The 22,982-nt window shown below is 33.2% G+C and overlaps 1 protein-coding gene and 1 long non-coding RNA gene across 2 annotated transcripts; one reads left to right on the top strand and one right to left on the bottom strand.

The window, feature by feature from the left end:
* Positions 1-486: 486 nt before the first annotated feature.
* Positions 487-8,352, top strand: LOC127726445 (uncharacterized). Its single transcript, XM_052233821.1, has 7 exons — positions 487-517; positions 917-994; positions 1,734-1,961; positions 2,506-2,733; positions 3,454-3,561; positions 4,380-4,551; positions 5,956-8,352. The coding sequence occupies exons 1-7, from the start codon at positions 487-489 to the stop codon at positions 6,452-6,454; spliced, it is 1,344 nt and encodes a 447-aa protein (XP_052089781.1). The 3' UTR covers positions 6,455-8,352.
* A 7,657-nt stretch (positions 8,353-16,009) lies between these two features.
* On the bottom strand, positions 16,010-20,397 carry LOC127726245 (uncharacterized). The gene is made up of 2 exons (XR_007993419.1): positions 19,832-20,397; positions 16,010-16,585 (listed from the first exon to the last, which is right to left on the bottom strand). It is a non-coding gene; the product is annotated as an uncharacterized LOC127726245 (long non-coding RNA).
* Between the last annotated feature and the right edge of the window lie 2,585 nt (positions 20,398-22,982).

Below are 22,982 nucleotides of genomic sequence, written 5' to 3'. Positions count from 1 at the left end.
CCCCGTAAGATTTATCGTTGGCTATTATTCAGTCATTTTATATATATAAATATATATATATACAAGTCTAAATTGAAAACAACGTTCAAACCTATGATTGCGTTGGATAAAAACTGCACTTTTGATACGTGTGCATGCAAAACAAATTTCTTGTTAGAGGGGTCTAAATACAGCACAAACAACATTTTCCAAAAGACCAAAAAAGTGAAATATATATATATATATATATATATATATTGGGAATATCAGGTTAAAATTATTGTGCTATATTTTTATGCACTTTAAAATGCCATAAGAAATGTTGAAACACATACTAAATCATAAGGAGAAGTATACTTTAAATATTTTAAGGCAACATTAATGTCAGTTTTACAGAGTTCTAAATAAAAACCAATTTTTTTCAGGAACCATGCATTTGTTTCCCATCATGCATTCAGTGAGATATATGCCTCAGTGTTCAATGAGACTGCCAATGGGATAAAATACATGGAATGGATTAAGGAGTTTGCTAATCAAGGTAAGACAGTCAATTTAGATATTTGAACATAAATGAAGACATAGTATTTCAGATATAATTTTTCAGGACATGAAATTATGGTTAAATGGTATGGTAAAATAATTTTCCTCTACTTTCTGTTATCTGTACAATTTTGGGGCAGAAATGAAAGGAGTGTTAAGTTCAATCTGATGTATTCACTAGAAGACCTATGGACTGCAAAACAATTTGGCAAACAAGGTGATTTTTTTAGGAAAGTATCGCAATATGGAATATTGTATTACTTAACTCCACCTAGATATTCTCAAAAGGGTGTACTTCCAAAAATAGGTTTGAGCTTGGCACAACCTTAATTACACAAATATATTGTACAACTGGGAACTATTCTTGTTTAATTGTTATATGATATAACATTTTCAGCTTCTGATGTTGATTCTCCAGAAGATTCAACGCATGAAGACATAATAGATGATGATGACCATAGTAATGATAGAGGAGGTAAATTTTTAATATAAGAGCAACGAATTAAATCCAGATTTTTTTGGTTTTTGTCAGTTTATTGGTTAAACTGATTTACCTGATATATTAATCTCAGTTACAGTCATCAAAGAAATTTATTATACCTCAGTTATTATCTATATAAAAAAATATGAAATAGTTGTGCTATTTCATTCCATAGAGTCTTTGCCAGTCACTAGCTTCAAAGAATATAACCCTGGTTAATAGTTTTATAATCATATGTCCCGTACTTTTTCATGCTTATTTTCCAATGGACAATAATGACGTCATTAACTATTCTGCTTGGATTTTGTGTGCTTGGCAACGTCAAGCTCTAATATCGACAACGGTATAATACGTTAATCTAATAATGATTGTTTTGTTCAGTATAATAAAACACCTAATGACTGGTTGTGCTGGTAATAGCAAGTTTGTTGTCCCTTCACATACCAACTATTGCCCTCCACCCTCGCCTTGAGCAATAGTTGGTATCTCCGGGATAACAAACTTGCTATTAACCTCACACCAAGTCAATAGGTGTATAATGTTTTCTTTGAAACAAATAAATGAATGAACATTATTTTAAGAATTGATGTATACAATAGTAATCAGTTTTGAACTCCCAGTTTTACTAATACCATATGTCTGGATTGACAACATATGCATTCTATTAGTACCATCTTTTTTTAAAGTAAATTTTCATTATAAATGTACTTAAATTTTTTTATTTATGTTTCAGGGAATGGTAATTCTACCTACCAGCAGTCTTTGACTAGGAAGCAGGCCATGAGTGCCTATTTGAATGGGGAACTTGCAAATGAGCTGCGGCAAAGAAATATGTCTTCAACATTAGGAATGACCAATAAGATGTCAAGAGAACTTGTGATGCAGGAGATAGACAAGATGCGAAGACAAGAGCATTATCCCCATGACCCAAAGCATTGTACTGATGAATGCAAGAAAAAAGGTATGTCTAAAAGTTGATATATATAATTTTGGAAAAGAATTAGGTATTAGTTAAAAAACAAACTTAAAATTTTTATCAGTTTTGAGCTCCTTTTCTAGATAAATGATTTGTAAAAAATGGCTGGAAAAGGCTGACTTGGACTGTAACGTTATATTAACCATTTGATTATTTGGGTCTCAAATTAAAAGAAAAGAAGTAAAGAATCTGCTTAAAATTTTGTTAGTGACCTTATATGGGCTTTTAAGTCTTTTATTAAAAGATAAATGGATGTTACAGGGCAAGTTATTGTACCTTGTATCGTAGGGGAAATAACCGAGTAATCTGAACATCTATCAAAAATTCCAAAACCTCTGCCAAGTACAATGAAATGACTTCAATGACATTCATGAGCCTGCAAAAAGCATTTAATTTTCAAGAATTTTTTATTGAATTTACATTAATATTTTTAGGATTCCAAAAAGTGTTATTGTTGTGATGTTGACATATTTATTAGATTGTTGTTGACCTTCTAGCAGCATATTAATAATTGATTTTTTTTTTACAGGTTGTGAAAACTTGAGAGTTATTGATGGGTGCTGGAAAGTTTGCATGCCCCATTGTATGTTTGCCATGGAGATGGAAGTTCAGGGATTCCCCCTTTTGAATTTCCCAAATGTGTGCACGTCTGAACCGAAACCTGGATCTGTGTTTTGTGCAGACCACTACCAAATTCTGAAAGACAAGAACATACCCACACAGAAAGAAGATTTTCTTCAATTCATAGGATGTAAGAGTAAGTAATATTCGCCTAAGAAACCAGTTTTAAGCAGTTGCTGTAAATATATAAGATAAATCACATTTCTTTTCTTATTGTGGGTCAGCTTGGCAGGTGTTGACTGTTGAAGTGGTGAGATTTTTGCAATAAAACACTCATTATTTCTTAGTTATATTTTACCCTAAGGAATGTCTGAATATTATTTGTTAATTCTTAATTTCTGTATCATGTCATAGTGTATATTATAAATGTAAGACTTCTCACTTGAACGTTTCAAACAAATCAAAAGTGATTGTGAATGCCCATTGTTCAATGGGTTTAGACGTTACATATTTGTGTATGCATTGTTCAACAGTTATTGAACAAAGTCGGCAAATCTGAAAATAAACAAGCAAAGAGCCGGAGAACAAGCATTCTTTACATTTTGGATACAGTTTTTGTAATTTAAGAAAAAGGAGTTATAGAGGTGTCTGTTAATACAACACTAACCATTTTGGATCCGACTTGTAAAATTTGTGAATCCTATGATTTGGTGATATGTTGTAAGGGGTTCTCATTCCGCTTCTAGTTGCCATAATAGTGCATGTTATCTCCCTTGTCCTAAAGGGACAGCGTTTCCCGTTTTGCTGCAGAATTATTCAACTTATATGTCACATTTACAAAAAAGAAGGGCAATCCCGCTTCACGTTTAGACCCCAATGAGACCCCCTTGTAACCATTTTTGATTTTGTTTTCCAGAGAATCCCAGTTCAACAGAAGACATCAAGGCCGTTGATGATAAGATAAAGGACTTTTCAAAGCAGTTAGCATCATCAACAGTAGGGGTGTCATCTCTGAAATACCAGAGTAAGTTGAATGTGTACTTTTTTAAATGAACGAAAACATCTGATTTATACCGATGAATTTTGAACTCACTGCCTAATACTGCAGACTTCAGACTTTAAATACCTTCATCATTAAAACTGATTAACAATTGAATGTAACTATGAAGTTGTGGTTTAAATGGGAATGAGGCAATTCTCTGTAACTGAGATCCAATGTTATGTAGGGAATCCTTTTGTTGTCTTGTATAACCATAACATGTATTTTTAGCACCTACTACAATTAGGTAAACTTTTAAAAAGCCTCAGTAGACAATTTACGTATAAAACAATTCAGGTCAGATTTGTCAATCAAACAAAATAAGAAAAAAATTGCATACGTCTTGAGCATCTTCAATTAAAATAGTACAATTTTGTTTCTGGACAAATGGTGTGCATTTCTCAATTTTATGTGGGGGTTTATATGACATAACTTTCTAAGTACCAGAACGTTTTTGTGTTCAGATTGCATGGAATCACAATTTTACATGTAGTGTTGATCTAGATATATATATTGTGATTTGAATATTTCTTATCAAGGTCACAACTAATTCAGATTTTGGTGACCACCAAGCAAAATCAAGAATTAAGTTTCACTGCTGTTTGAAATACACTAAAAAGTTATGATTTACTAATAAGGAAACATTTATTGTGTTTTTTTTCTTCACAGAATTAACAAGGTATCTCTTTATTGAAACTTACATATAAGTAGAATAACCCAGTATGATAGATTAATTGATTGACCTATATGAAATGTGGATATGTTTGTATAATAACAAGTTGTACCAATTGTATTTCTATCAGACACAGAACAAATTGTTAGCAAGGTGAGCCCTTCGGACTGGCAATCAACCTCAACAGATACTGTATGCAACAAAGACACTGGTGAAAAGGCACGGCTAAGACAAAGGAGCAGGGGCCATTTCGTATGTGTGACCGGAGGAGGGCACATTCAATATTTTGAGCCTTTATTCAAGTAAGTTAACCTTATTTAAGTTAATTATTGTAATCATTACAGAAAATCAAAAGCTGTTGCCAGCAATTCAAAAGTACTGGTGGTGAGGATAGACATCAAATATTTTAAGTCATATGAAAAACAAAGGGGAGAATCCAACACCCAGCCACTGCCTCATTTCTTTACAGCACTGGAGGGAGAAGGAGGCTCTTTTTTATGAATCTGCACACAATAAAAGCATTTGGCCTTGTTGTAATGAGTTGAAATTATAAGAAATTCAGAAATATATATAAATACTAATAAGACATTTTATCTCAACCCATAAATTATATTGAAAAATGTATTGTCATGCCAGACATTTTTATAGAGAACATTATCAAGGCACTTTCCAAAACTGAACTAAGTAAATCAAATGTACGAATTGTAACTTCAAACTGTTATGTATACATTTGAGTTGAATTTCTATGGTCTACATGTGTGGCATAGGAAGAAAATTTTCAAAATGTGCTTGTTTACTTCTGATTTAGTACTATTTGTTATACTGTAAATTTATAAATAATTATGACGTTTATTTTATTGCAAAAATTACTACATTGTTACTATCGCATTAATTTCAACTTACATTTTGAAATTGCTTATATGATTTAAACATGATTTTTCCAGAAATTGCAAGAATCAAAATGTGCATTTTAGTCTAAAAAGGACAAATGCATCAGAAAATTTATGAATTTACAGTATTACAATTTTACTAGCTTTTGAATGGACCAGTGATGCGCAATTTAAAATAACAGATTCTTTTGTTACTGTTTTTCTCAGTTTCCGAAAATAAAAGAATCCACAGTAATATAAAAGTTTGGTTATCAATAGTTCTATTCATGCAATGTGATTACCAAGGCAATAATGTGAGTTGATTAGATTTGGTGTATGAATTAAGTGCACAAGATTATTTAGAGTCATGATTTATCTTATGACATTTACAACAGAAAACCGTATTCCATATTTCGGCTTTAATATTGATTCACTTGTATGGTCCTTGCATTGGAATTAAACACATTTATTCTAAAACCAATTGTTGGCAGGACACGGATTATCATCAATTGTTCTTCTCATATATTTTATGATGGTATAATACTGAACCCCTAAAGGTCTGGATCACATTCTCCATTTCCATTCTCAATTTTATTCCAATTGCATTATTGTTAAACTGATATTTTTCTGAATTGGAGAACGTAAATGCAATATAATAAAAAGTATGAATTTAATGTCTTGGACTCTACACTATTTATTGGTTTTTAGAAGACGTTATTTAATATTTCTAATCCATTTGTCTTATTTGAACAATGCATGGACTGCTATGTTTGTTTTACACAATTATGTTTACAATATGTACTTTAATGGTATGAAATTTATTTAACTTATTTCTAGGTCAGAAGGACCGTGCCAGGTATTCATGATTACCATAAGAAGTTTGTTGCTGGAGCTGAGTACAGTGCCAGAAGATCAGCTTGAGGCAAGAATGGAGTCTTTAATTTTAGCATACGACAACATGTGCCACCTTGACTGCATCAAAGCAGCTAAAGAAGACTTGCCATTTCCCGCCCCTCTTAACAAGCTATGGAAGACCATTAAGAAGGTTGTTGACCGGTTACATCTCCAAAACCACAAGGATGCCCGGTGTAAAGTGACCTATGATCCGTCAACAATCCCGGAAAGCTACAATACCATGATAGCTGAGCAGACCTTTTCTTGGTTTTCCCGGTTTAAAAAAATCGCCAATTCGATGACACAAACCCACCATCTGTTCTATATTCACAGACAAATTCAGAGGCGTAATAAGTACTCTGGATCATGTCGTCTGCGTGGTAAGGCACCACTTTTACCCGGGATCAATATTACTTTGCAGAAGAAAGCTATTAAAGACTGATGAACTGTGTTAATGGATACAATTTTGTAAATAATGTCAATTTGTTGAAGGCTTTATTTATTGAGGGCATATCCAGTAGTTCTTTTTTAGATATGTTTTCCAGATTGTTAACAAAATTCAAATACCATAATGAATTTGTATTTATTACTTCACTTGTTTTATGTACAACAGAACAACACCATTTACAAGTACTTGGTGATTTCCTTTTTTGTTAATGAAAATTTTAAATCTTAAATTCATCAAGTAAATAAGACATCTTGAGAAATATTTAAATATTTAGCATATATCATGGAGAAACAGCAATAAAGTGTTGAATTTCGGACAATCTAATAATTAAGATTTGAACCATGATACTGTTAATATTGCATTCTGAAACGGAACCTAAACTTGAGGCTGTATTTGTTAAACAAGAATTATCTGTTGATCTTTCAAAGTCTTTTCTTTTGATATTGTGACACATCAAATTCCCAAATAAATAATTAAGTTAAAAATGTAAAAACAAATGAAATGAGTATTATTTTATTTACTTTTATTACGTTATCAAATTTACACCATTTTTCAACTAGACAAAAGGTCCCTTACCAATATATCTTATAACAAAATATTATTATATTTGCTTCAAACCAAGTATAATGATAAATAAGTGTCTGAGTAACAGTCAGAGAATATTGTTGGATATGGCCTTCACAAAATACTATAGTGCAATTGTTGAGGTATATAAGCATGTAATGGTAACTTGAGTTTTAAGTCACTTCGGTTAATACTCATATAGACTGTCTTCCTCTTTCATATCAGAATGTCTTAATATAAGAAATAGTGAAGTAATATGATACATCAATATGTAACTTTTCATTCTATCATGACATGTTATCATGTAACTTTTTATTCTACCATGTCAATTAATATAATTATATGTATGCAATAGGTCTTTAAACCATTTATTGTTAATGAGTTTGTGCGAATAAAAATATTTTTATTTGTATATCCCAACATGCTGTATTTCCTAGTGCAGATAAATAATGTAAGTGGTAGAGTTAAGTCCCTTATACATTCATGAAATAAATGATTGCCTTTTTATTCTAAAATTTGCTTGTAAGCCTTGCTTTAATAGCTCTAGTGAAAGTGTTCGTCTTTGCGGTTGTATGATCAACTAGTTATTTTGAGGGATATTGAAAATATGACATCCAACTGCATCTCAATCACATGCCTCAATGCATCACTAGTTTAAGGCAAGGCCCATCTGTTGGTTCATTCAAAATATGATACCCATATATTTGAGAAGTGAAATGTATGTAATCACACAGATATAAAAGGAAATTGCATAAATATTTTTTTTTTGTACATTTTGTAAGTACTGGTAGTTTTAATGCAGTTCTTTTAAGTGTAGGTGCATGTTTTAATTAACTGATAGATGACTTTTAATGAATGAATGAACTAGATTCGATCTTTACTATAAAATGTTCTGATATAATACATGTACTACTATGAACAATTCATATATTTATATAAGATTAATCACCAATTGTTCACTTAGGCTAAACTGAAGGACTGACCTGTGTAAAAAAAAATGAAAGGTTTAACTTAACATGAGCTTGTACAGTGATAGCATTGCTGGGTGTGAAATTATCATTTAATAAGGAGATTGTATTACTTTTTATGAATTTTTAATTTACCATTACCATTACCATATCTGGATATTGAGTTCAACGGGCTAATACCAATTTTGTAACAAATGCTGAATAAAAATGTGTGGTATATTAACCAGAAGTATACTGAACATCCTGATTTTTCTTTAATTAGTAATGTTAGAAGCAGTCCTAATATGCAGATTTTTATGATGATTTTATAAAAGATGCTTTAATCTGCAAATACAAATAACATTCTTCCTCAATGTAAATATCAACTGTATTGTTTATTATTGTTATTTATTCTCCTTATGCATTTTGCTGAATGTAATTTATATATATATATACGTAATTTATTCCAATGAAGAAGGTCATTATGGAAAATTGTGTTATAGTTTTTATTTTATTTTATTTATATAAATATATATATATATATGGCCTTCCAAATAACCTAACATCATTGAAGAGACATTTATTGTCGAAATCAAATCTGGATATGGTGTACAAATTTTTGCACCTCATGTTTGCGGTTTACCATCTTCTCAGCAAGTTTATTGTTTTCTGTTTGGTATTGAATTAAGAATTAAGATCCATGTTATATCTCATGACCATTTTTTTTGGCAATCATTAATGGCAGTCAGCATGGGTTAAGAACAGAAGTTGTTCAACATGTTAGTCAACAGCGTTTTGTTCAACTATACTTTTCACTTTTTTGTTCTTTTGGAAAAATGTTGCTAGTGCTTTATTCAAACCCCTCTACCAAAAATCTGTTTTACATACACACATATAATAATAACGGTTTTCATGAAATGCAATCATAGGTTTGAACGTTGTTTTCAATTTAGACCTTATATATATTTAGATATAGGAAAATGTGGTATGAGTGCCAATGAGACAACTCTCCATTCAAGTAACAATTTATAATAGTAATATGTAAAATCACAAAAATACTGAACTGTGAGGAAAACTCAAAACGGAAAGTCCCTAATCACATGGCAAAATCAAATGATTAAACACATCAAACGAATGGACAACAACTGTCATATTCCTGACTTGGTACAGGCATTTTCAAATGTAGAAAATGGTGGATTGAACCTGGTTTTATAGCGCTCTCACTTGTATGACATTAGCATTAAATTCCGTTATATTTACAACGATGCGTGAACAAAACAGACATAATAGGTAAAATAGTCACAATATGGGTACAGCAGTCATCATTGTGACACAATCTCCAAACAAACAAATATTAAACAAGAAAGCACAAAAAAGTAAAATCACAAAAATACTGAACTCCGAGGAAATTCAAATCCCTAATCAAATGGCAAAATCAAATGATAAAACACATCATTATAGGTCAAGGTATGGCCTTCAACACTGAGCCATGGCTCACACCAAACTGCAAGCTATAAAGAGCCCATAAAATTACTAGTGTAAAACCATTCAAACGGGAAAACCAACATTTTCATCTATATTAAAATGAGAAACGAGAAACACTTATGAACCACATAAACAGACGACAAGCACTGAACATCAGATTCCTGACTTAGGACAGGTGCAAATAATAGCAGTGGAATTAAAAGTTTAATGGTACTAAACCTTCTCCCTTTTCTGAAACAGAAGTATAACATCACAACATAGAGCCCCCCCCCCCCCCCCCCCTTCTGGGCAAAATTTGGTTTATTTTATAGGGAATCACTGAAACTTGACCGGAGCTGGTCCCCTCTTAGGCAGTCAGTGTGCCCCTACTCGTGAAAATTTCTTGATCCGCCACTGATATTTGCATTTACAAAAGTTTAAAAATTCATTTTTAAAAAAGGAAGATGAGGAAGATGACAATTTATGTAAAGGGAAAAGTCATGATCAAGTAATAAAAAAAGGCAGGACAACCACCAAATAGAGTGAAAAATAAAAAGGCAGGACAGAGATTATAATTAACAAAAACAAGAGTTTTTTTCATAGTTCCACCCAAATATGAAATTATATGGTAGCCCCATAGTATGAGGTGAAAAGTTACACCAAAAAATCAAAATATTTTGGAACAGAAAAAGGAGCATAGAGATAAGTTAAAAAACAATGAAAAAATAAACTAGTCAAACATATTAATGAGCTGCCAAAAGAAAGCTGTTGCTTTCACTAACAAATCACCACTGTTACCCTCATGCCATCATTATAATTATCATTAAAGACTCGATCCGTACGGACGATTTATTTATTTAAACAGTATATCGGTAAACTACGGAACTAATACCGATTTACCGCGTAACCGATTTCTATTTAGACACCTGCGCAAGCAAGCGCAGATCATCTCTCTTGAAACGGCGTATCTGCGCATGCTCAGATCGATGTTTATTTGGTGTACCTCGAAAGTTTACTTAATAAATAACTTTCCACACAGATCCGTCGACAACCTTTCATTTTTACCCGTTTAAAAACAATTGGTAGTCCGGTACGTTTCGTGTGACACAAACATTACGTGGTTCACAAACGTGTCGCTAAAATTGTCCCTGTATGGTAGGCACTGGCTGTAAGCGAATTTCCCGTACAAAAAATAAAAAATTAAACAGTGTAACCCTCATCCCTAGTCAAGTTACCATTGTAATCAGACTTTTCCGTGCATGTAACCAGTGTAACCTGACTTTCCCATGCATGTAACCATTGTAACCTGATTCCCCATGTATGTAACCATTGTAACCCGACTTTCCCATGCCTGTAACCATTGTAACCCGACTTTCCCATGTATGTAACCATTGTAACCCGACTTTCCCATGCCTGTAACCATTGTAACCTGACTTTCCAATGCATGTAACCATTGTAACCAGACTTTCCCATGCATGTAACCATTGTAACCTGATTCCCCATGCAAGTAACCATTGTAACCTGATAAGTTACCATTGTAATCAGACTTTTCCGTGCATGTAACCAGTGTAACCTGACTTTCCCATGCATGTAACCATTGTAACCTGATTCCCCATGTATGTAACCATTGTAACCCGACTTTCCCATGCCTGTAACCATTGTAACCCGACTTTCCCATGTATGTAACCATTGTAACCCGACTTTCCCATGCCTGTAACCATTGTAACCTGACTTTCCAATGCATGTAACCATTGTAACCAGACTTTCCCATGCATGTAACCATTGTAACCTGATTCCCCATGCAAGTAACCATTGTAACCTGATTCCCCATGTATGTAACCATTGTAACCCGACTTTCCCATGCCTGTAACCATTGTAACCTGACTTTCCCATGCATGTAACCAGATTCCCCAGGCATGTAACCATTGTAACCTGATTCCCCATGTATGTAACCATTGTAACCCGACGTTCCCATGCCTGTAACCATTGTAACCTGACTTTCCCATGCATGTAACCATTGTAACCTGACGTTCCCATGCCTGTAACCATTGTAACCTGACTTTCCCATGCATGTAACCATTGTAACCTGACTTTCCCTTGCATGTAACCATTGTAACCTGACTTTCCCATGCATGTAACCATTGTAACCAGATTCTCCATGTATGTAACCATTGTAACCTGATTCTTCATGTGTGTAACCATTGTAACCCTGATTCTCCATGCATGTAACCATTGTAACCCGTAATCAACTATTGTAACGTGACTGACTTGTGTAACCTCCCAGCGAGGAATAAGGGGTTGCCATGGTAACAGTGATGGAATAAAGTAGTCTTGCATGTGTGTAACCAGTGTAACCATTATGTCAATGGGGGTTACAAAACAAGGTAACTGAATTATGGTGCACATTTTGTGCCTTGTATGTTTCCCGATGTCAACAAACCATGCAAAACGTTCTACAAAAGCCACAAAACAGGAAATACGTACGGTCAGGACTACAGAGTGGTTTGTTCATTTTTCACATAAAAAGGACAGAATTATACATGATATATTAAAGCATAACATAAAAAAAAAAGAAAATATAAATATTGACTTGTACGACGGTATCTGGTGCGTTCGCTCCAAAAACACATTCTCACCCTGCACGTTCGCCCCTTGGATCCGTTCGCACCCTATTTTCATTTAAATACTGGTTGAATATATCAAAAGATGTCTTTTAGATGTATTAGTATGATATATGAAAATATTTTGCCAATGACGCAATGTTTAACCGTAAACAAAGGATAGCGATGTAAACTGCATGTCACCTTTCGGCTTTCAAAAACGTTGTTCAAAGTAAAACCCGTATAGTATGATGATAGTATAACGGCATCGGGATTCATCTGCACGCTATATAAAATAATAAATAAATGAAAAATAATTAATAAGCTTTATTTAGAGTCGGCAAAGTGTACAAACAGAGTCAACATAAGCTTTTAACCGTTTTATCCGTTTGGCGTTTTATAACATTTTGTTACTGTCATAAATCTCTTTTTTACTTGAAATATCTTCATTTCCAAGTATTGCTGGGATCTTATTCCGGAGTATGTGAAATATTTTCCCACTGCAAAATTTTGATAATATATATAGTTACGTATTTTTATTTGCCAAAAATTTTTGAACATAACAATTCCGGAGTATGGGAAATATTTTAACACTGCAAAATTTTGATAATAGTTAAGTATTTTTTATTTTCCAAAATTTTTTTTGGACATTACAATTTTCAAACAAAGACTAAATACTTGACAGTCACACATAACATTTTAATTTAAAGATTTATATACTTTATCAAATAATGGGCACGAAAATATCTAACAAATTTTCTCGTATCATGATTCTATGAAATTTGGAACTCTAGTACTATAACATGAGACTTCGGGGCCAATGTTTTCTATTTATAATATTTTCCTTTTACTTATTTTCTATTTTCTGTTGTATCTATCAATATGCCAACAGAGTTCGCATTAAAAAAGAAAGAGGAAATATCAGCGTAAAAACTAAAATAATTGATTAAGAATGAGTTATTATAATAGACTTACGGAACTCGAGCAACACATTTGTTGTTTTACGCAGAAAAAAAACGGACATTTCAATAATTTGCAGTTTTCAACCTTTGATCATGTAGATGAAAATTGGTCAATAGCAACCGGGACCTTACTAGTATTCCGGCCTTATATATCGGTATATGCTATTATCCCTCAATACCACATGCTTTGCGGCGCAAAATATTTGGCTTGACCAAGTCGGGATTTTGCCTAGGACACACATCCGCAGTCTACCGGGCAGTTCCAAACACTACCAGTTAAAGACAATATATATACACAAAATCTATACTACTTACTAGGTTCAGGAAAAGTTGGGATTGTAATTTTAAAACTCCGCCCAGTACACAGGGACGCTATAATAGTCGGTGATATTGGCAAACGTTAACTTCTGTCTTACTTTTTGACATGCGTTTTTTTCAAAAGGGAAGCTAATAAGGAAAGTTCTTGATTTAAAAAAATTAAAGTGGAGTGTGTCATTGCGGCAAGAAATATGCATGACAACTTTTTTAATGATGTGTGGACACTGGTTTGACCCACCTGCTAGCTGCAAAGAATCGTAATTATCGGCCTATGATGATAATATGGAGATGCAATTTTTTTTAATATTGACTTTTAAATGTGAACTTTGGTGGATAGTTGTCTCATTGGCAATCATACCACATCTCCTTATTTTCATATCGTAGGGTATAGAAATATGACTTCCCTAAGTTTGACAGATAATCCCTTGCTATGGCAGGGTGTTCATACAGCTGGATGTATAAATACCTCCGGGGGGGGGGGGGAGGGGGGGGGGGGGGTAGGAGGGGGCATTTCAATACTTAATTGATAAGGGGTGCCGCTGGGGCCCACCTTTTTCAAAAATTTAGATTTCAAAAATGTATACCTTTTCATATATTGCGTAGGTAAGAATGTAACCTTTTCCCTATAATGCTTGGGTTTCATGTAGTGTAATGTAAGACTAGAATACCAAAGTGTTAAAAGAGAAAATTTGGTTGATAAAATCACACCCGGGAACTCCAAGAAAGATGACAGACGAAGAAGTTATGGAAACTTTATTGACCTTATCATATATTTTTGATAGTTTTCCCCGACCTTTTCACATATTTTCAAGCTTGAAAAGGTGACCTATTCCAGCGGCACGTCCCATCACCTTGAATATAGGAAGTGCCCCTTCCCCCCACCCGAGATAAATACGCAGCCTCGTATGGTAAAAAGGAGGAATTTTGTCCATACCAAGCATGCATTGTCCATTCATTTTCTAGCGACAGTCCATATAATTTTTGTGTTAACAAGAGTGCACAAGCTGAAATGTCTCACCTGCTTTACTAATCATCATTCATGATTGGTTTTATGTTGATATTCCTAAAGATAAAGTTTCACTACAAGTATCAGAAAAAATTAATATTATCAATGATCATGAAAATGATCAGATAAACCAATCCAAGCCAACCTTACACAGTGGCGGAGCCAGAATTTTTCATGAAAAAGGGCGGAGGGGGGTGACTGCCTAAGAGAGGCCTGCTCCAGTCATGTTTCAGTGATTCCCTATATAATCAACCAATGGGCCCTCCCCCTAAATCCGCCTCTGTTACAATCACCCCATCAACCAAATATTTTAAACATATATATAGTATGCCAGTAACAGACAAAACCATGAACATCAGGTTAAGTTCAGATAGACCCTGCAAGACAGGCATATTTGTTTTTCATTCATTATTTTGTACATAAGTATGCCATTAGTTTTCTCATTTGAATTGTTTTAAATTGTACATTTGTCATTTGGAGGCCTTTTATACCCAACTATGCAGTATCGGTTTTACTCATTGTCGAAGGTCGTATGGTGACATTTAGTTGTTTATTTCTGTGTCATTTGGTCTCTTGTGGAGTGTCTCATTTACAATCATATCACATCTTTTTACTTAATATTTCAATATATACATTTAATAATCATACCATACACCAAATATAATAACCCATTGATTACACAATGTAGCATGTTAAAAGAGGACTTACCATTGACCAATGAACCATGCAAATGTGGTCAATGACAATTGCCAGACAGACAAGTACTCCTTACATTTGTGAATCATTGCATACATATAGTTTATCTACTACATGTACTTTTAGTATTAGAAAGAACAGACAAAAACACAAAAACATAACATGACATTGACAAATGACCTATTGCTAACAGTATCTGATAAACAACCCTAATCAGGTAACTTTAACCTTGAAATGTGCTTGAGATTTTTGTAGCAATCTGTATTAATTTGAGTGCATATCTAAATTTACAAAACAAAATTAATCTGGATTATTGTGATACTGTAAATTTAGAAATTATTGTGAGGTTATTATTAATGCAAATAATGCGACAGGGTGAATATCGCAATAATAAGAACTTGCATTCTGATAACTGAATTATAGATCTTTATGCAGATTTTTTTTGTAATCGCAATAATTAAACTCGCAATTTAGTCCATTCGTCAAAAATCGCAATAATAAATGCACGCAATAATTTCTGAATTTACAGTAGGTAAAAATGTTGTCAGTTAATAGTGAGACACAAGTTTTCCCAGACAATATATAATTCTTTTGGTTGTTTTGTTTGGTTGCTGTCTCATTGAACAAAACTGTATTTTATTTCTCCTTTCATCCAGAAAATATAACTTTTGAAATAGAAACTGAATAGCATATGGATGGAAAACAAATGCCAAATGATGAAAAATAATTCAAGTGGCCATTTAGGTCAGGGGTTGGTGAGGTAAAAGATGAGGCAAAGGCATGTGCATTTACCACAACTGCCACTTGGTATTATGATTTCCAAAATTTCCAAATCTCATAGCTACCTTCTGTATTAAAGACAACTGCATATATTGCAGTTTGCATATCATGAATTGTATTTGCAGCAAAATTCACTACAGAAAGCAAAAAAAGCTCCATTAAAATTCATTTTTTGAAAATTTTTGATTTTTATTCCTAAAATGTCTATGAGATCAAATTTATAAAACATTTATTAGCATTGTAAATTTCAATATACTAGTAATTGTTGACATGTATACATCATGTACATGTACAATCATTAGTTGATCAGCTCTATATTTTCATTATTTTTATATCAATATTCTTCATCAGTGTTTTTTATTAGACTCAATAATCTGTATTCATCATTGGGACAGGTAGGTAAAGTAGGTCCTTTTGATCTTGGATTTTTTTTTATGGATTTTGACAGCACTAAAGCATATAGTTCCAAATTATAGTTGATCTTGGCTTCTTAAGTGGATTCTGACAACACTTTGCATATAGACACCAAGTGTAGATGATCTTGGGTTCTCTCATATGGATTCTGACAGTACTTTGATTATACATGTAGTTCCAAGTATTGTTGATCTTGGCTTCTAATGTTGTTCTTAAGTTTCTGCACTTTACATATAGTTCCCAATTGCAAGACAAGATGATACTGGCTTCTCGTGTAAATTCTGTCAGTTCTTTGCCAATAGTTTACAAGTAAAGTTGAACATTCCAGGATCTTTCACAACAAATCACTCCTTCCTCTTACATGTACTTGAAGCCTGAAATTAAATGTCAGAGTAATTCTGTCAGAAAATCAACCATGATTGACATTTAAAAGCATAATGCAGTTCATATTTTAAATAAATGGGGAATGTGTCCATGGGACACAGATGATGCCCCCACTTGCATATAAAGTTATAAAGGAGCATAACTAAAGAACGGTAAGAGTGACACTACCCAAAGTTTTACTTGATCTGAATTTTGTTGTAATAAGTAATGTGTATAAGTTTCATAACATTTGGATGAGGCAAACTAAAGTTAGAGAACAGAAACAAAAAAATCAGCAATTTTTCCATTTGTAAAGGGGCATAACTCTAGAACAGTAAAAGTGACACCACCAAAAAATAATTCAAACTTGATCTGTGTTTGTTGGTAATAAGCATTGTGTATAAGTTTCATAACATTTGGTTGAGGCAAACTGAAGTTAAGAGAACGGACACCAATTTTGGGACATACGTACAGACAGACAAGGGTAAAACTTAATGCCCACTCCACTACGGCGTAAATGAAGAATTTGTGGCAACAATAATGAGCAAACAAAATAAAATTACATGCACAGCAAGTGTAAATAGTGATTTTGTTTTTATACATATGTTGAATACAGACTTCTCAGGGCATGCTGTTTCGATGCCAGGGACAAGTTATTTCTATGCCTAAAAATTCTAAAATGCAGCTGAGCTACATTTGTACTCCTCGTCAACCAAATTATGCTGAGGTGTCTTGTAACCTGTTTGGAATATGGGATATACAAATTTTGTGTTTAAAAATAAAAATACTAAGCACAAAACAATAATGAATTTTTCAACTCAAATGTATGTGTTATTTGGTAAACAAGATAAGCCCTACGTGTATGTTTAAACCTGATACTCGACGTTATGAAATTTTTTATACAAAAGAGAGACAGGGGGGGGGGGGGGGGGGGGGGGGGGTGTTTAATTGTAAACAAATTGTGATCAAGACGAATCCATCAATAAAATGTATTGCCTCGTACTGTAGTGGTTATAATTTACAAATCAGGCCATTTATATATTCTCAAGAAAACAAACGAAACAATCGAACCCCTTGAGCGGGTAGTCCTATAATATATGCCTTCGCATTATATATTCACTATTTAACGTTTTCATGCTGATATTTTCATTTTTTTTTTGGAGGCACATTGACAATAAAAAAAAAAGAAGAAAAATAGCAAAATCAGTAAAAAGAAAACAGAAATAGAAAATAATGCCCCCCGAGTTCATATATTATAGGTCTACTTGAGCGGGTGGACAGGGATAAGGGAACATGGGAATGAGGGATCAGGAAGCGAGAAAAGGGGGTATCATGTGCAGGTTTGTTACCGTTAATTAGCCTGGTCTGAGTGAAAATAAAAGTAACCAATTTGGTAGAAGTAAATCTTATGAAGATTATAAATAGAAAAAAAAACCTTAAATCTCGTGTGAGTCACTTTATTTTTAAACAATAAAAAATAAACTTAATATATCTTTATTTTATTGTTATAGAACTATACTAACAAAAGCATGATTTAGATAAAAGGAAGGGTACAAACAGACTCAGGGTGGGAATGTAAAAGGGATGAACGTGAATTGGAGTGAACATGATTTTGGGTGAAAGAACAAGAATTCGAAAAGAGGGGGGGGGGATGAATAATCTGGGAAATATATTTTGCAATTTTTTTGTCTGGGAGCAAGGGGGATGGAAGTAGAAGTTAGGGGAGAAAATTTTAGAGTAAAAGGGAAGAGAAATGGGAGTTGGGGATAGGGAGTGGTAATCATGAACCCCTGTCCGAGGGAAGTTATGGGGTACCCCATTTTACAGGTTGGGACCAAACCCTCTATATGGTTTTCAGGGGTGGATCCAGCCATTTATAAAAGGGGGGGGTTCCTAACCCAGGATAAAGGGCGAGTTCCAACTATATGTCCCCATTCAAATGCATTGAACGTCAAAAAAAAGGGGGGGTTCCAACCCCCTGAACCCCCCCTGGATCCGCCACTGGTGTTTAAATCTGTATAGAGGAATAATCCTTCTATAGAGGGGAATTTTTGTTTAGACTGGATTTAAAGAAAAATAGGGCAGAATGGCATTTTCTACTTATTATGGCAGTAACCTGCTACATTTGATGCACCAATTGATGTACTTAATTTCATTTCACATGCCCAGTTTACTACTAAACTGACTGAATATACAATCTATTGTACACCATAATTGAAAGCTGTGATGATCAGGTAAATTCCACTCAGTTATGCCTCACTGAACAGAATTTCTATTGTTAGATTTAACATAAAAGGCCATTTTTTGGTAAAGAAATACAGAATACAGTAAAGTGCAATAATTGATGCATATAAAGTGCTATAGATTATAGCAAATATAACTAGAAAATGCCATTCTGCCCTATTTTGCTTTAAATCCAGTCTAAACAAAAATACCCCTCTTTTATCCCTCTATAGAAGGATTATTCCTCTATACAGGTATAAACACCATGTAGAGGGTTTGTTCTCAACCTGTTTTACTAGTCATTATAGACGCTAACGATAAATATTTAACTTCATTTGACCCTAAGGGAGCTACAAAATGTACCATTTGATTTTTATGGGGGGGGCTAGGATGAAATTTGAAAAAATATGCAGGACAGGAGTTTGGAGTAAAAAAAAAAGGCAGGATGAGCAACATGGGTAAAAAAAAAAATTCAGGATGACAATTTGTGTAAAAAAATTCAGGATAAACTAGTAAAAAAATAGGCAGGACCGAATAGAGTAAAAAAAATAAAAAGGCAGGACAGAGATTACAACTAAAAAAAAAAAGAAGGACAACATTTTTCATCCTAGCCCCCACCCCCCCCATAAAAATCAAATGGTAGCTCCCTAACATGGCTACGAAATTAGATTTTACGAATGACGATATAAAATCAAGACTTATTTGACGCTAACGATAGCGCTGATCATGAGATGCTGAAAATGACCATCCCCTCCTCTTTGACTGTTTGACACGGATATTTTTTCAAAACAGGCTATACATGTTCACAGCTTGCCAGTTAACAGGTTAAGGGTCATGTAAACACATAAATAAGATACCAGCCATAACGATTATACATAGAACAGAAATTTAGCCCATGCAAGGTTTCAGCCGCAGTGATTTTCTACAGTATCGAGTATTTTGAGATAACCCCCCACTTTGTATTTTTCGTGATACTGATAACATTTGGCTGTCTAATATATTAAAATCTATGTTTTCTTATGTAATGACTCAACCTTCATCGTTGTCTATTCGCCACTATGTCTGTTGTTCATGCACATGGTCGTATTTATCAGTGCAGTATGCTGCTCAGCAATGGCGACCCTGAAATTTCTGTTGTCCGATTATGGCGCCAGATTAGAGGGAAGCAACTCGCGCCAGACAAAATTACCGTATTTTACCAAAATAATCAAAATTTCGCTTTTTTATAACAAAACAGTAAAATGTTCATCACATTTATATTCAGCTTTCGTCCATTGATATAATTACAAACATTATTTATTTAAAGACATTAATAAAAAAAATCACAATCAAGTAATTAATGGAGTACATTGAAATCAGACCTCATGGGGTAGAGGGGTTAAACAAAAGCTCGTAACTTTTTTAAAAGCCTGGTGACCCCCATTTTATTTTACCTTAAAATGCTCGAAAAGTTCATAGCTTTGACATATCCGTTTTTAAAAAAAAATCTACCGGGGAAATTTTACGAAAAATCGATTTAACCAATATTTTTAGCCTTAAACTGAAATTAAAAAATGCCAAATTTAGACATAAATCTGTAAAATAATAGGATTTTTACGTCTAAAACAACCAAGGGGAACGTTTACATTTCAAATTTAATTGTTTTTTCACATAATAATCATACTGACATGGTTCTAAAAGTCTTTGAATTTGATGTAGTCGTTATTGTTGAAAGGGTGTAAAAGTTTGGAAATAGGGTCAAAATCGAACATTTCGCTTCCATTTGAGGGGAAAACGAGCCTGGTGAGCCCCTTTTTTCTTTGCATTTTTGGATTCAGCATAAAAAAATCTACAAAATATGTGAAAATAAAAAAATTCTACCGGGGGTCCTTATTGGGGTGAGCCACCTTAAATCGGCCCGTGGCACAGAAAACATTAAATTTTATCTTTAATAACAAAGCAATATCTTCAGTTTTGGTCAAATAATTAGGTATATAACTTATTGAAATCCAAACTACTTTAAAATGAATAAGTTTCATTTACATGTATATACTGAACATTTGTAGAAGTTGATTTTGAACATGCATGCGATATCATAAAAACAATTTTTGGGAATAACATGAACAATTTCTATTGTGTTGTAATTGGTTTTGAACTAGCTTTCAGTGTGCGAATACTGTCAGAGTCTATACTTTGTGTCTTTTGTGTTTTTGTTGGTTGTTTTTGTTTCGATCTGACGAGTTAAGCTCTTTTCAAGTGATACGGGAGTCGGATTTATAAAAGTTTCCAAACTTGTTTCCGAATCCCATATTTGAATTTTATGTAAAATTGTACTACTGCATTGTTATAATTTTCCAATAATAAATACTGTTCAAGCAATATGTTTTTTTTATAATTTGTTCTTACTGAATGCCGTTACACCACTGTCCTGTGGGGGAGGGGGATGGGCACCCACAAATATGTGTATATTCATTCTATATGTGTCTGTCACAATCCAAGAGCCTGTAATTGAGTGGTTGCATGGCGTTTGTTGCTGTTTATAATATTTGTTTTCGTTTATTGTTTTGTACATAAATCAGGCCGCAAGATTTCTCGTTTGAATTGTTTGCATTTGTCATGCATTTCAGGGCCTTGCTTTGCTGTATGGGTTCTGCTCATTGTTGAATGCGATACGGTGATCTCATATCCAGAAATCAACGCCACTTTGCTTATTTGAATATTATACTAAAGAAATCGGATACGGGTCACGGAAATTATATTGAAATGATAGGGAATTTTGAAAAAAATATCTGTTTTAACTTTAATTTGAGTGATAGAGACAGGTAGCCGGGACAGAAAATAAATATACACAACAGAATACACCATTTAAACGAAACATAATGACTGTCGTTGCAAAAATCAAGGTTCCTGAGCTATTTTAAATCGAAGCGAGAGGCTTTTAACAGTGCAGTATAAAATACAGGCTAAAATGGCTGAAACGTCAAATTTGCAAACTTCGTGTTGAAAATTGGCTAACAAGGTCATTCATACACAAGAATTGCGGACGGCTCAGCTGGATGGCTTTATCAGCTACCACACAGAGAACCGTAATCATTGAAATTTTTTTAGCGTTATTGTCTATGGGGAATTATGACCACTAGCTAAATAAACGAATACTATGTCTATTTTATAAATCTCATATAAAATTAATAAATTATAGAGATCTCACCATTTTTTTAGCTTTGAAATGGTGTAATAAAATCCACTTTATCTTGATATTTACTGGTGTCCCTATCATGTTGAACGTCGGGTTCTCTTTTGGTTGAGATATGTTAAATTACGAGGGATACATATTTTATAAAAATTCATATTAAATTCGTTTTTTATTGTAAATCAAATTAACAAATTATACAGTATTGGCAAATAATTTTCCTATCAAATGGTGTAAGAATCGCCATTTTAAAATAATGTTTACTGTTGTCCCTAAGCATTTGAAAGTGAAACTTCATTATTTATGAATACGATGTATATTCATTCAACTAAGATTGACCGTATTCCAAGACAAATTGGTCTTGTTATTTAGTTGAATTCTCATTTTTATGATGTGAACTTCTTTTCTAATTACATCCATCATTTTAAATATCTAGTTAGGTTTTAAACAATATATTAATTTCTATTATACCAAAGAGTTCTTTAAACATCAACATTTTAAAAGTAGTGTGGTTTTGTTGACATCTTGAAGAAAAATATGCAAAAAGTGTTGGGTTTTTTTTTCGTTTTTTTTAAAGGCTCTGTCTAATTAATCTTATTTTGATTTGAGTAATTATATAATTATTATAAAATATTTGAATACACAATTGCATGATTGTATTATTGAAAAAAAATGTCTACGAAATCTGAAAACTAAATTGAAATAGAAAAGATGACATCGTGCACTTTTAATGTTATTCAAGCCATTCAAAATTTAATACAAGTTTTGTATAATGAAAAGGTATAGGGAATATTATTCTTATCATAATAAGAAATGATCAGAGAAGTAAATGCAAGTATTTTGAATGTATACAGTAAGATATCATAGCATGAAAATCATTGTTAGGATATGCTATCTTTATGTTCTCCTTCATACATTTATCTTATTGTTTAGTACAAGGATTTGTATAGTACTATACAAATCCTTGTTTAGTATATTCATAAAATGTCGTTTAATAATACAAATGACGAAAAACA

This window comes from Mytilus californianus, unplaced genomic scaffold (genome assembly GCF_021869535.1).
Source record: "Mytilus californianus isolate M0D057914Y unplaced genomic scaffold, xbMytCali1.0.p SCAF_17, whole genome shotgun sequence".
NCBI classification, from domain to species: Eukaryota; Metazoa; Mollusca; class Bivalvia; order Mytilida; family Mytilidae; genus Mytilus; species Mytilus californianus.
This window is presented reverse-complemented; position numbering and strand designations above follow the sequence as displayed.

Excerpts from the sequence above, each read along its gene's own strand:
- LOC127726445 (XM_052233821.1), top strand. The coding sequence starts at position 487 with ATGGAATGGATTAAGGAGTTTGCTAATCAAG. Across the intron at positions 1,962-2,505 it reads TGATGAATGCAAGAAAAAAG|GTTGTGAAAACTTGAGAGTT; the intron begins GTATGTCTAAAA and ends TTTTTTTTACAG. Across the intron at positions 2,734-3,453 it reads TCAATTCATAGGATGTAAGA|AGAATCCCAGTTCAACAGAA; the intron begins GTAAGTAATATT and ends TTTGTTTTCCAG.